Source organism: Pyrus communis, chromosome 8 (assembly GCF_963583255.1).
Source record: "Pyrus communis chromosome 8, drPyrComm1.1, whole genome shotgun sequence".
NCBI classification, from domain to species: Eukaryota; Viridiplantae; Streptophyta; class Magnoliopsida; order Rosales; family Rosaceae; genus Pyrus; species Pyrus communis.
The window spans coordinates 21286564-21301141 of NC_084810.1; the positions used below are offsets into that span (position 1 = coordinate 21286564).

The 14578-nt window shown below is 37.0% G+C and overlaps 1 protein-coding gene and 2 pseudogenes across 1 annotated transcript; all 3 read right to left on the minus strand.

Moving 5' to 3' along the window:
* Positions 1–5117: 5117 nt before the first annotated feature.
* On the minus strand, positions 5118–8171 carry LOC137743121 (probable LRR receptor-like serine/threonine-protein kinase At3g47570; annotated as a pseudogene).
* LOC137742121 (probable LRR receptor-like serine/threonine-protein kinase At3g47570) lies at positions 7638–10033 on the minus strand (annotated as a pseudogene).
* A 1007-nt stretch (positions 10034–11040) lies between these two features.
* On the minus strand, positions 11041–14302 carry LOC137742120 (RHOMBOID-like protein 1). The gene is made up of 5 exons (XM_068481877.1): positions 13971–14302; positions 12815–12978; positions 11968–12131; positions 11619–11878; positions 11041–11198 (listed from the first exon to the last, which is right to left on the minus strand). The coding sequence occupies exons 1-5, from the start codon at positions 14003–14005 to the stop codon at positions 11168–11170; spliced, it is 654 nt and encodes a 217-aa protein (XP_068337978.1). The 5' UTR covers positions 14006–14302; the 3' UTR covers positions 11041–11167.
* Between the last annotated feature and the right edge of the window lie 276 nt (positions 14303–14578).

Below are 14578 nucleotides of genomic sequence, written 5' to 3' on the forward strand. Positions count from 1 at the left end.
AAATTTTAATGGTCTCATACTTAATGAATTAGGAAAAAAGAATTCAAATATCATATCTTTTCCAGAAAAACAACAGTGGAGTTGCAAAAGCTTACTTGACTGATTTTTTTGTGGAACAGACTTGCACTTTGGAATAAGTGGACGGGGACTGAGGAACATGGAACTGTAAGGCAGTTTGACTAGAGGAAGAGGAGGTAGACAAGGTTGCCAGTGAAGCAGCGCTGCTTTTTCAGAAATCAAAATGAGACATAGAAAGTGTGAAAAAGGAAAGAGATGGATGCAATGGTAGATTTGCTATTATGCTTTAGTGTACCTGAGCAAGTTCACTCGTTTTAGCTTTGAGGAGGGCAAGGGTAAGACAGTAATTGTACATGTTCAAGTTTATCCGTTTGAAAAGAAATGGCAAGGCTAAGTGCAATTACTCTTCATAAATATATTTTTATTTTTTCAATATTTTCTTAGCCTTATTCTTCACATGTCATTATCAGTTTAGATTTTTGATAAGATTTTCAGCCACTTTTATCGCGCCATATACCATTATCTGTTGGTAATATTCGCTCAAATTTTTGTTCAAGTGTGAACCTTATAAGATTTTTAGATTTTTTTACCACTGAATTAATTCTGGCCATTGAAATTTTCAATTTTTTGAAATCAGATGCGCCACAAAGCTCTATGTGGCACATCATCATCGTTTTTCCAATTTTCTTTTACCATTGAAAATCTAACGGTTCAGATCAACAAACCGTTGGAAATCCAACGGCTGTGGCGTGCCCAAATTGGAGTTGTTTGGCTCACTTCGATGCATGTGGTGGGCCCAGTCTTCTATTACTTGAAGTCAGGCCCGACACCACCAATTGCCAACAAGCTCAAGGCCCGACAATTGTTGCATAATGTCTTTATTTCGAACTTTAAATTTATATAACCACGAGCTGGTGACCCAATAGTAAATGACGGATTTTGAGATTTCCTTAAAACTAGAAGTTGAAGGTCTCGGGTTCAAAACTCGCTGCTGGTGTGGAAGCAGACTTATGGCCAGGGCGAGACTGAAATTTGTGAGTTTTCCTAGTCCCTAGAAAGGGTGAATAACTGGAGCTTGCCACCAGTTATCCTTCTGTTTTTTAGAGAAAAAAAAAACTTATCATTTATAGTTTATACCGTTTAAGTTTTGTCTAAAATAGTGTTATATTGTCAGACAATTTTGAGCTACTAAATTCTAGCAACAAATCTCGTTCAAGTAAGGTTCTAAAAGATATTAGGCGCTAGTCAAGCGGCGAGTTGGGGCCTAGATTTCATGTAAATAAGCTTTAGTTTATACTTAAAATATATGTAATTTAATCAAAAACTACAAAATAGAATGATATATATATATATATATATATTATGAAGTATTGAAACATTACGAAAACATGAGAAACAAGCAGATAATGTGTATTTATTTAAGTATCCAACAAGTCTCTTACAATTTATTGAAAAAAAATAAATGCAAAATAAAAGTTATCTATTTTCTTCTAAGTCTCAATATAGGTGGGTGTCTAGGCGGATGTGGGCGGGCTAGGCGGGTGCCTAAGCAGTCTAGACGAGTGCCTCACCAGGTATAGGCGCATTTTCTTAATTTTCAAACGTCTAGGCATTAATCGAGGCGGTGACCAGCCGCCTAACGCCTAGACGGAGATTTTTAGAACAAAATCTGTAAAATACACTCGAATAAATGTAGTATTGTCCAAACAATTTTAGGAACGATGGACTGGTTAATTTTAAGATTGAGGTTTCAATTTTAGAGCGATCCGTCATAAAGCTTTTGTTATGGTTGTACTTAAGGATATTTTTGGGGCTACCTACGTGCCCATGCAGTTGATTTACTGGGAGCTTCATTGATTCACAATAAAATGCAGGGGTACAAAATGATTGAAGGGAGCCCTCCTAAATTTGCTTCTTGCCCTAATTATATGAGGGTGGTGTGGTGGTTAGAACTCAATTAAACCCCATACGTTTAGAATGTTTTCATTTAATCTTGCAAACATACATATTTAAGCAAAATATATCCCACTAAAAATAAGTATCTTTCGGTTTGGTAAGACGATATTGTAAGCTATAATTTACAAGAGAAGAATTTAAACTTGAATGTAAGAACGCGATAGATACAATGTATTTACCAACCGACTTAATCTATTTTTACGGAGTAAATATAAGTATAGACGCAAACAAAATCATGTGGCTTTTGTTTGTATCTCGTATGGGGGGCTCCCATACTTGGGACTCTCTCGAGCGAGAGTAGTTGTTTAACACTTAGACATCAGATGTTAATGTTTCTATTCGAATTCAATAATTTCTACCTTTCGACCAAAAAAAAAAAAAAAAATTCATGAACACTATAATGCTCAAGTTGGCATGCATTATCTCACAAAAAACCTTATTATTTGGTTGGACGTAGGGACCATAATTTTCCCGAACATGAAACTTTTTTTTTTGTTTTTTTTTTTTTTTTTTTGGGAAAACCTTTCGGAAGAAAACATCCAATTTTATTTCAAACACTAGATTACAAAGAGAGACCCACAAACAAAAAGTACCAGACACACAATGGACCTCCCAACAAGCCCCACAAAGCTTAACAAAAGAGCCCAACACTAGAGACAAAACAAAAGACGTTTCTTAACCCTAGCATCCACCGCCTTCAAAGTTTTTCCGATCAACCCAGAACCAATCTGCCAGCCAATGCCAAATCCAATCGAGCAACTTCATAGAACCCAGCCACGAAAGCTGTCCCGATTGCCCCGATTGCTCCAATTGTCCCTATCTCAGCCAGAAAGTGGAAGAAGTCTGAGGGAACACCCTGAACGACAGTGCCATCGAAGGCAGACAAAGAAAGGGAGGTGGCGTTGTAAACACCTGAGCCGAGGAGTCCACTGGAGCTCTACACACCCTCTCAAAAGACCGCAAAAATTTGCGTTGAAATCTGACTACATATCAATTTGAAAGTAGTGGGGAATACAAGCTTTGGGTAGAGACATATGGATTGAATCAGGAATAACTGGGGATAAAAACTGAAAAACTAAGAAACAGACAATGAAATGGAAAGCTTTCCGTCGACCCATGCCACAGCGAGGGCCGTCAGCAACAATGTTAGACAGTGGGGAAATCACTCACACACAGATGATGGAAAAGACTCTTAAGAAACGAGAAGGAACTCCCACACGGAGAGAAAAGTTTTAATAGTATGAATATGAAACCTATTTTGCACAACCACTAACAAATTGTTTGCACCTTTACGCAATCTCCATTAGAAAAGCCATAAGTTTCTCAACCAAGAAAATTGGCATCATAATAACCAAAGGGTGCAAATTAGCCTTTTCTCTCTCTCTTTTTTTTTTCTTTTAAAAAACACCACTTGCACCTTTACGCAATCTCCATTAGAAAAGCGACAAGTTTCTCAACCAAGCAAATTGGCATCATAACATCCAAAGGGTGCAAATTAGCCTTTTTCTTTTAAAAAACACCAAGAAGCAAGTGCAGCTAGCACCATCACTATGTCTGTCCAAACATCAAATGCCCCTTTCTTTCTTTTTCTTCTGCAAAACGGCCAAAGTACCCAGATTCTTCTTTTCTGTAAGAAGCTTGTTAAAGACCAACTACCACACCAACTAACTTAACTACTTATATTATTGGGATGATTTTTAGTCATTACTCTCAAGTGGTGGTAATGCTTATCATCTTATTTATTACCGTTTGATGAGTTTAAATTTTGAGATTTGTGTCTATCAAAGATATTAAACTCATATAATAGTGATAAATAAAACAGTGAACATCACCATCATTTGAGTGTGGAGAACACAAATATTCCTATAATATTGTACACAAAAGGAGAAAGCTTCCTAATTGCAAAAGCAAAATAGGGAGGTAATAATTAAAGAGTTTTTAAGCTCTTAATTGATGGTATATAATTTGCTTGGTAATGAGAATTATTTGGGAGTCAGTCACCCACCGCATGCATGCAAGCAAATTGGACGAAACAATTCATGGACCAAATTACACCACCGTATCCTTTAGAACTTCCCTTATATAGCCTCTTGTTTACTTGGAAGACATGAAAATTATGAACCAAATTGATTTTTCTCCTAACCGTACCAACTGGCTCACAATAAATTTATAACTCAATCAAGCTTATTTGCTTTGGTAATTAATATTTTGAGAACAATTTATGATGTAATTCATTAAATACTATCAATTGGAGGACAATAATAATTGGAGTACGTTAAAGATAGGTCAATAATTTAAAAGGTTTGTTAGGCGACTATAAGTCCCATTATCGTGACCTATTTTTGTTTTACAAACATATTTGTTAGTATCCTATTGACTGCCCAAAAAAAAATCTCTATCGATTGTAATAAATCTGAATTCATATCCATTAATGAATAGCTAAGAATTTTCATTTTTGTGGGTTTAATAGAAACTCTTTTATTGTCAAGATTGGTAGAACGACTGCTAAAACTATTGGATTTGAATTCAGAGTGCCCATGGCGAATATTGATAGCAACAATGCTAGACAACCTCGATTTGTCATAGCCCATGGGCTTTAAAAATGGGGCTAAAATTCTGCAAAAAATGGCCATTTGCAAACCCTAGTAACCATACAACCAACTTGAACCCAATCCCCTTCACTTATATGGAAGAGTTTAAATAAGTAACAGTATGAGATTAGTCCACATTCAATAAACATGTCCAGTCACCTTGGTGTTTAAAAGAACATTGCTTGGCTTTAGATCACAATAAACTATTGGTGTTTCGCTATGGTTATGAAAATAATCTAGTGCACAATAGCAACACCAATAACAAAATCTAGCCTTTGAAGAAGATATTAATTCTTGGGTGTATTGATCTCTTACCTCTTCAATTACGGGAGGTGGATGCAAATCATGCAACCACTCCTCTAAACTCCTTTGGTGCATCAACACATAAACTAGAGCCCTGAAATCATCATCGAGAAAACATGTAGATATGACCTTGACGCGATTTTGATGCTTGATATTTCTCAAAGCCTCATATTCGGCTATGAAACTCTTTGATGCTCCATGACGTAACATGCTAAACACCTTCATAGCTACAAGTATAAGCTGAGCTCTATTGTCAGTATAAAGAACCCTTTTGTATACAAACTCGAAACTGCCAACACCAGTCAAATTAACTGAAGAAAACCGATCAGTGGCTTTTGAGAAAGTAGCAAATGACACTTGCAAGTAGATCAAGTTCGAATACTAAAAGGATTATTAATTTCGAAAACACCTTACATTGATGGTGGTCAAGTCTAATAGGAAACTCAACTCACCATCTTTACAGCCTCTAAGATGATTTTATTGAATGTTGAGGGTCTTGAGGTTTTGAATCTTTCAAAAATTTGGAATCTGTCAATGTGAATATTTAACAATTTCGTGGCACGAGCTAGACTTTAATCGATGTGAATATGACACAAAAATACCAAGTACAAGAAGTAGTAATACACTCTTCACACAATGAACCTCATTGGTGATTATTTACATTGCAAACTTCCACATCTACTGTGGTAACATAAAAGCTGGACTTTATAGGCAGTACACGAAATTTCTCCATCACAAAAGCACATAAAAAAGAGTTTCTATCCAAGAAAACTATTCCTAATGGAATGAAGTTCAGATGCAGTATCATTGATATTCTTTAGTCGATTTGTTGCTGATTCAGCAGAACAAGCAATTCCAATTCTAAATATTGAACTCAAGCACACCTCAACTTAATTTATGAATTCTCGCACTGCATGGATTGAGATTCTAGTTCGTGCCTCCTTGAAGAAGTGGTGCATCTGCAATCTCAGTAACTTGCTCGGGGAGAGCCATCTTGACAAAATTATGAAGGTTGAAGCTATCACCAAACATGTTGTCAGTGGGTCTGTTCCCTGTAAACATCTGCAACAAGAGAATGCCAAAGTTGTAGACATCACCATTCCTTGACACCTCACTCCCCATGCCATACTCTACAATTCAAACATCACATTTGCGTATAAATAGTTCATAATGAAGTTTATATCTAACATATATATACCTGGAGCTGCATAACCAACCGTTCCTCTTATTCCAACGGAACTTGTCTGATTCTGAATTGCTGAAACATTACTCGTTACTTGTGAGAGAAACCTTGCTAATCCAAAGTAGTCAGTTCGTTGTCCAAGAGAACGTTGCTTGGCTTGAGATCACAATGAACTACTGGCGTTTCACAATGATTATGAAGATAATCCAGTGCACAAGCAACACCAATGGCAATTTCTAGCCTTTGAACAAGACTTAACTTATTGGGTGCATGATCTCTTAACTCATCAGTTCCTGTAGGTAGATGTAGCCACTCCTTTAAGCTCCCGTTGTCCATGAACTCATAAACTAGAACCTTGAAATCATTACCATGAAAATCAACACTTGAACACACGGTTATAATCTTTGACGAGATTTCGGTGCCTAATATTTCTGAAAGCTTCACATTCGGCTATGAAACTCCTCGAAGCTCCATGGCGTAACAAGTTAAACACCTTCACGACAACAAGTTGAGCTTTATCATCCTCATCAAGAACTCCTTTGTTCACAGACCCAAAACTACCAGAACCAATTAAATTAGCCTCTAAGAACCTGTCAGTAGCTTTGAGTAGAGCATCATATGACACTTGCAAAATAGTGTTCCCCAAAGTGCTCAATGAAATTTCTTTCCTTTTCTTCCTTGACGAACAGAGAAAGAAATAGGAGAACAACATGTTCTAGCAATAGCCACGGTGTTCTCCTATTTCTTTCTTTGTTCGTCAAGGAAGAAAAGGAAAGAAATTTCATTGAGCACTTTAGGGAACACTATTTTGCAAGTGTCATATGCTACTCTACTCAAAGCTATTGACGGGTTCTTAGAGGCTAATTTAATTGGTGCTGGTAGTTTTGGGTCTGTGTACAAAAGAGTTCTTCATGATGATGATAAAGCTCACCTTGTTTCCGCGAAGGTGTTCAACTTGTTACGCCATGGAGCTTCGAGGAGTTTCATAGCCGAATGTGAAGCCTTGAGAAATATTAGTCACCGAAATTTCGTTAAGATTATACAATTGAGGGTGGCGTTGGTCAAGTCCGAGAGAAAACTTAAGTTACCATCTTTACCGCTTCCAATATTATTCAATTGAATATTGAAATACAGGAGGTTGTGAAGCTTTGGGAGATTGGGTACCCGTCCGATTAAGTTGATAGCCCCAACATCAAAATACAAAACACTTATGACGTTGAATATTGAGGGAGGAAAGGACCCAGTGAGTTGGTTTGAGTGGACGCTGAAGAATTCGAGATTAGGAAGATTTTTGCCAATATCTGATGGAATACTCCCTTGAATTTGGTTAGATGACATGTCACATGTAACAAGGGAAGAGATGGAGGAAGGTTAAAATTTTCAATTGGCCAAGAGAACTGGGGATATTTCCCATCAAGTTATTAAGAGCAAGACCTAGTCCTGGAGAGACGACAGGTTACCCAAGGAAGGAGGGACCTGTCCCGTCACATTATTATAATTTAATGAAAAAAGTTGCAGTTTCGATAGCAATCCAATTTTTGAAGGAATTTTACCCACCAACTTGTTGAGAGTGAAATTCACAAAGATAAGGTTGAAGCAATATGATATATTGCGTGGAATACTGCCACTAATTGCATTAACGTCTAATCGCAATACCTGCAATCTACGCAAATTCCCAATTTGTGAAGGAATTTCATGACTGAAGCTGTTGTTTTTCAGCCACAACTCAAAACTAAGATTTCCTACGTTTGGGGATAATTTCCCTACCAAATTTTGAGATTGCAGGTCCAGGTTAGTGACCCTTTGGCGATGTCATCGACTGCACGTCACACTATGCCACATGCAAAAGTGCGTGGATTCGTTCCAGGAGCTCATCACGTTGTAATTATGGAGATATTGCTTTATTTGAGCTTTGATGGCAAGTAGCGCCAGCCTATCCGTCACATTCCCTCCGAGTCCCGATTGCAGGGAGCTCCAACAGCAAACGAACACTGCACTGAAAAGCAAGTATAGTAAGATCAATTTCACAACCAAAAACCCCATTCCCGATTGCAGGGAACACTGCTCTGAAAAGCAAGTATATAACTAGAGAGAGAAGCAGAAAGAAATAGAGAGATAGAAGGAACTTACACCACAGTGACAAGGAAACTTATAGAAGGATAGGATCATAGGAGGAACTTACACCACAGTTTCTGGTTCTTGAAAATTCAAATATGAGAAGGAATAAGTCCAAGTAAATGATAACCACTTTGGTTACTTCCACTACTGGGAACTGTTGTTTGGCACTTTCGGTGAACGCCCAAGGACCAAGACCATTAAAGCACCTCGAGTCCAGAAGCTGACTGGAAACATTTTGGCAACTATACATAATAGCATTATCATCCATAATTCATTTTGGCAATCATCCAAAATGGAAAAACAAATACGTGGAACCCAATGTTTTCTCACATCAGACGTCACGTTGGTGTCATCTAATATGAAAGTTACCCTAGGATCATAGGAGGAATACTGCCACTAAACAAGAAGGCAATTTATAGAAGGATAGGATCATAGGAGGAACTTACACCACAGTTTCCAATTCTTGAAAATTCAAATATGGGAAGGAATAAGTCCAAGTAAATGATAACCACTTTGGCTTGTTTTTTTAGACGACTTCACTAGGTTACTTCCACTACTGGGAACTGTTGTTTGGCACTTTCGGTGAACGCCAAGGACCAAGACCATTAAGGCACCTTGACTACAGAAGCTGACTGGAAACATTTTGGCAACCATACATAATAACATTATCATCCATAATTCATTTTGGCAATCATCCAAAATGGAAAAACAAATACATGGAACACAATACTTTCTCACATCAGACGTCACTCTTGTGTCACCTAATATGAAAGTTACCCAGTCAAGGCGACCCTAGCTATGAATGGAAATTTTGAGGACTATTCGTTTTCCGAGGGGCTGGATTGTGAAATTGCTGATTTTCTCATAGTTCCCCTAAAGTATCATTGCAAGAAAGCTTGTTGTGGATGCAACCTTTTTAAAAATGGTAACAATTACTAGTGAGATCAAGTTTTCTTAATTTTTAAACTTCATTGGGGCTCAAGTCTCTAGCAAGAGAATTCCAAAACTGTAGACGTATCCAGTTATTAATGCCTCACTTCCCAAATATTGTTAACAAATTGAGAACAAAATAGTTGAATTATGCAAAAGTTTAAAAGAAAAAAAAAGAAGATATTTTGGAGAGGATGTGAATATTTACCTAAAACCACATAACCAATCATTCCTGTTATTCCAGCGGAAATTGTCTGATTTGTTGAAGCTGTTATGTTGTTCAGTTGTGAGAGAAACCTTGCTAATCAAAGTCAGAAACATGTCTAGTACTCAACTTATTGTACAAAAGAAGAGTACTTGGCTTCGGATCACAATAAACTATCGGTGTTTCGCAGTGATTATGAAGATAATCAACTAATCAAGAGCACAAGCAACATCAATGGCAATGCTGAGCCCTTGCAAAAGATTTAAACTCTTGGGTGCCTCTCTTGCTTCTTCAATATCAGTCGGTGGATGCAGCCACTTCTCTAAGCTTGCTTTTTCCATGTACTCATAAACCAAAGACCTGAAATCATTACCAAGAGAATCAACACTTGAACATGGAGTTATAATCTTGACGAGATTTTGATGCTTGATATTTCTCAAAGCCTCACATCCAGATATAAAACACTTTGCTGCTCCACGGCGTAACAAGTTAAACACCTTTACGGAAGCAACCATTTGAGCTCTATCATCAAACATCGAGAACTCCCTTGTACACAACCCCAAAACTTCCAGCACCAATCAAATTAACCTCAGATAACCTATCAGTAGCTCTTAGCAGAGTAGCATATGAAACTTGCAAATAAGAGTTTGTTATTGTACTTAATGAAATTTCTTTCCTTTCCTTTCTAGACGAGCAAAGAAAGAAATATGACAAAACACTAAAGGGGATTATTTAATGTCAAGTTTCAAAATGTTTTTCCCTTATTGGACTTGCACTTGCAGTTGGAGATTGGCACTACCTCCGTAAAGCCTGGTGTTGCCAGTTATCGAAATTTCTTTCCTTTTCTTATCTTAATGTTGTACAATAATCAGAATGGTCTATTTCTGTGCCACCCTTTAAAGTCCAACTTCGCCAAAAGCCAAAGTAATTAATACTTGTTTTTTCATTTAATTGTTATCCAATAAATAAATGAACTATGTTTTTCAGTTAAATACTGAAATTTTTACAATGTTAATTAAATGGTTAAACGATTTTTTATTTAGTTGATTTTTTTTTCAAAGTTGGTCTCTAGAGGATGAACTAGAAAGTATACATGTGTCCGATCATCTTGCAACATTGCAGAATGAGAGAGAGAGCCGAGAAGGTAGAGTGCAAAGGTCCAATTAAATATGTAACATCCCACATTCAACAAACTTAGGTATGGTGAGTAAATTGTGTGTTTGCGTAGTTCTATATGACGAGTAAATTTCATAGTCATCGGTATGGGTTTCAACTGTTATGGATAGTAGAAAAGAGGTACAAAGGCAGTAAAAGAATGAGAAGAATAATGACAATGAGAACCATTGCTTGGTGAATACACAAGACTATTTTACCCAACAAAAAACAAAAGAAAGAGAAAGAATACTTACTACAAGAATGAAGCATATCAATCAACATCCTATCAACTCTGAAATCTGTACATGTATGGTCAACTGCAAAGCTCAGCATATAGCTGCTGAGTCAAGGAGGGGCTGGGATCCGACAATGAATATGTTCCATTTCTACCATTGTTTACACACGTTAAGTTCAGCTGATTCCCTGTCTGGCTTGACTGCAAGATTGGTGCATATATGCATATAAAGAACAAAATGTGAGTACAAAACCAATTTATAGTACTAACAAAGGATGTTGCAGAAGCAATTTCCTGACACATATTATACGGCAACATCCTTTGTGCAGAAATATTAAGACGGAAGTTAATATGTGCAGAAAAGTACAACATATTATCAGACAATAAATATTTTGTGACTTGCAATTCCATTTTGATGTAGGGACACAGCTCAAATAATGACACCAGGAACAGTGGTTGTTTAGATTGACCCCTCAAAAAAGAGTAACCAAGCCAAGAGTATACCTGTCAAAAAAATGACTTCTGTCAGAAAATGCCTGCATATACTGAAAATGCCTGCATATACAAGGAAAATGAACCTTTATTTCCAATAACAAAACAACAAAGTACTGCCAACACATGCAATCCAAAACAGCAACGTAGAAGCCGCTATCAACAAAGTGATCAATTAGTATTACATAGAGAATAGCAATAACACAATGCCTTCTCTAAACCATTCTGAATGAGAAACAAGCAGATACAGAGCCTGTTCGCAATGAAAATATTACAGGACACATGATATCTACATATCTACACAAAATCCAGTTCTCTGATATGAAACAAAAAAGTGTGCACACGTCAACTTTGGCTACCAGATTCTCATGCAGGGAGTATATTAGGTTGATGAAGTCAAACAGTTAAATCAGAGATCGGGGAGGTGCTTACCCAACAATTAATAGTATCAAAGCGAGGACCCACAATACATATTGATACATCTTGTGTTTAGATTTAACTGGAGTAGTAACAAGTCCACGGGGAGCATTCCATTGGGTAAGCCATTTAAACAGGGGGCGGATCAAAAACAAAAATCCAAGAAGAAATCTGGAGACAAATCCTCCAATACGAGCAAAGTTGTCCGCGTGTGGTAGAATTCCCACTACTAAGTTTATTATTATGATGAAAAGGAGAGTAAGCAATGCTGCTAACTTCGGATTGAAATCTGAAACTGTAAGATCAAAGGGTCGTGCACATACTATAAAGAGGTCCATCATTGAGTATACAGAATTTTATTTACCTTATTTACATACATTGTCCAATTTGATGTGAGCTCTAAAAGCATGCTTCCTCGTAAACCAAAAAGCACACCAGAAGCACCAACAGAAATACCATATTGAATAAAAAGAGCTGAAAGCAAACTCCCACCAAAACCAGACATGAGATATAGGAAACCAATTCGAACTGCCAAAGAACAAATCAGAAAAACATTAGAATTTCAAACCAATTAGTTAAAACAGTTCATAAAAACAACTGTACATAGTTAAAACAGTTCATAAAAACAACCGTACATGATGTCGATCAGCATCAAACTATTATTTTTTCAATCTTTTCAATTAGACGGCATCTTGAAACATTTCAAAATGAGGCTCCACGTCTACATGTACAGGATATCCAAAACAATCTTTGTTCCCATAGATGTGATGGAAAACTGAAATAATCTCTCAGCTTCTGTTTCATGCAATTTTATTCTGTAAAATGGAATACTATGTCTAAAACTAAAGTTTGAACCCCATCTTCGGTGTATAAACTCTTTTCTTTGCTCACCGCTGAATAAAACGTCCTCTTGTTTCCATCAAACCAAACAACATACCAGTGTAAGTTATAACGCAACCAGCACTTTATGACCGCTACTCTAGGATTACAATTCAATAAACAAATGCATAGGAAATCCTCTGTAGATTAATCGTAAGGTAACTAAAGCCATCCGGAAAGTGTTTCTAGATTTATGAAAGAAGTTTTGCACTTGGTAACTAATTTATTATTCTACAACTTATGTCGTGTGCTTTATCTTTTACTACAAACACTTATGGATGTGGCCACACATGCATGATAACATACATGAAGTTAAAAATCCAGTTGCACACCAAATCCAAATTCTTGCTCAAGCCAAATTCCAATGAATACAAGACTCAGCATATTGGCAAGCACATGGAAAACTCCAGCATGTAACCACATACATGAGATCAGCCGCCATCCCTGGTGTTGATGAACCACTCCTTGCACGTCTAGAGCACCCATCTTTTCTAATCTTCAGGATGAAAACACATGAGAAACAAGTTAGATATGCAACTGAGACCTATTGACCCTTATGGGGCATGTCTATAGCTCTTATTTCCAAACAGATGATAGCTCCCTCGCCCTTGTAGTGCTACTTTTAGCAGTTATAGACTTCGGATGATGCACACTGAAATGAGCACATTAAACAGCTTAAAGAATGACAAACAAGTCCTTTAAGAATGCACACCAGCTCATACCAGTGATATTAAGACAAAACAATTTCCATGATCATTCTAGCATTGGCCTCACAGACCAAGGAAAGTCAAATGAAAACGAAAATTTTGAAACCAAGTCGCTAAAGAACACTAATGTAAAACTTTAACCCTATAACATACTACAGGGGACATTTTGATTAACATAGCAATCTAATCAATCCAAGTAGTTAACTACTGCAGCTCTTCGAGCACCTTTCTTCTTTGTTCAAGCATTTCCAATACGCCGACATCAAATAGACATCAAGCATGGCCTGAATGTCACTAAATACCTAAAACCATCATTACCCCTCAAGCTCCTTTAAGTTTCTCAACTAATCGTAGATTCGCTTGTATATTCACTAGGTTTCCCAAGTCCAACATTGATTAACACCGGAATTACATCAAGCTTCATGCAGTTCAACTATTTTCTTTACTCATATATCTAATATAACCAAAATTCCAAATCCACCAAGTCACAAAATTTGCCAAAAAATCTGTAGAAACATAACTTTCACAATTACTCTTACCTAAAAAAGTCTCAACCTTGATTGATCCTACTCATTTCACAAAAAAAAATAAAACCAGTCCAACTATCCAACCCTCCTCATCATTATTTCACCAAAAACACACAAACAAAAGCAACTTACATGAAATGGGACCGCCACTGCGTCAGTACCCCACAATCCACAACTAAAACTTTCCAAATTTCCACATGCGAGCACCCAACAAATCCCTAAACACAGAAACTAATAAGAGAGTGAAGCTTTACGTGGTTGAAGACGGCCCAAGAAGTGGGTTTTCCATGAAGGGCTGAAAGGAGAGGTGATGAGATTTTCAACGGAAAGGACTCCGGATCCCTTCCACCAAATCCACAAGTCCGGGATCAGGCCCTTAAAAAAGGTCTACAGTTTGGCTGAGGTCTCCGCTCACAATGATCGCAAGGACTGCTGCCTCGTCGTCGATGGGTTAAATTTGGGGATTTTGCATCTGGGTTGTGTTAATTTGAGGGTTTGTGCGTGTGATTGAATCTGGGTTTTGCTCTGATTGTATCTGTGCGAAGTGTTTTGTTAGTGGGTTTTGATTGGTTTAGTTGAATTTTGGTTTAGATCAGGATGAAATGTGTTTGAGATTTCTACAAAAAAATAAAATAAAATAAAAATTAAAGTTTAGGTGGCGTTGAAGGTTTGTTAATTTTTTTTTCATGGCAATTGGATATGGCATGCTTAAACTTTTTTTTTTTTGTTAAACTGACAGCGCTCAGAATAAATTGATTATCACCATAATGCTTATCTTCTAAATTTAAGTTTTTTTTGTGTTAAACTTTGACCGATTTAGATTTATTATTATTGCGATTTGCAGCCCAGTTGACATGGATGA

Excerpts from the sequence above, each read along its gene's own strand:
- LOC137742120 (XM_068481877.1), bottom strand. The coding sequence starts at position 14,005 with ATGGAAAACCCACTTCTTGGGCCGTCTTCAACCAC. Across the intron at positions 12,132-12,814 it reads TGAGCAAGAATTTGGATTTG|TTCGAATTGGTTTCCTATAT; the intron begins GTGTGCAACTGG and ends GTTCTTTGGCAG. Across the intron at positions 11,199-11,618 it reads TTGATACTATTAATTGTTGG|GTATACTCTTGGCTTGGTTA; the intron begins GTAAGCACCTCC and ends TTTTTTTGACAG.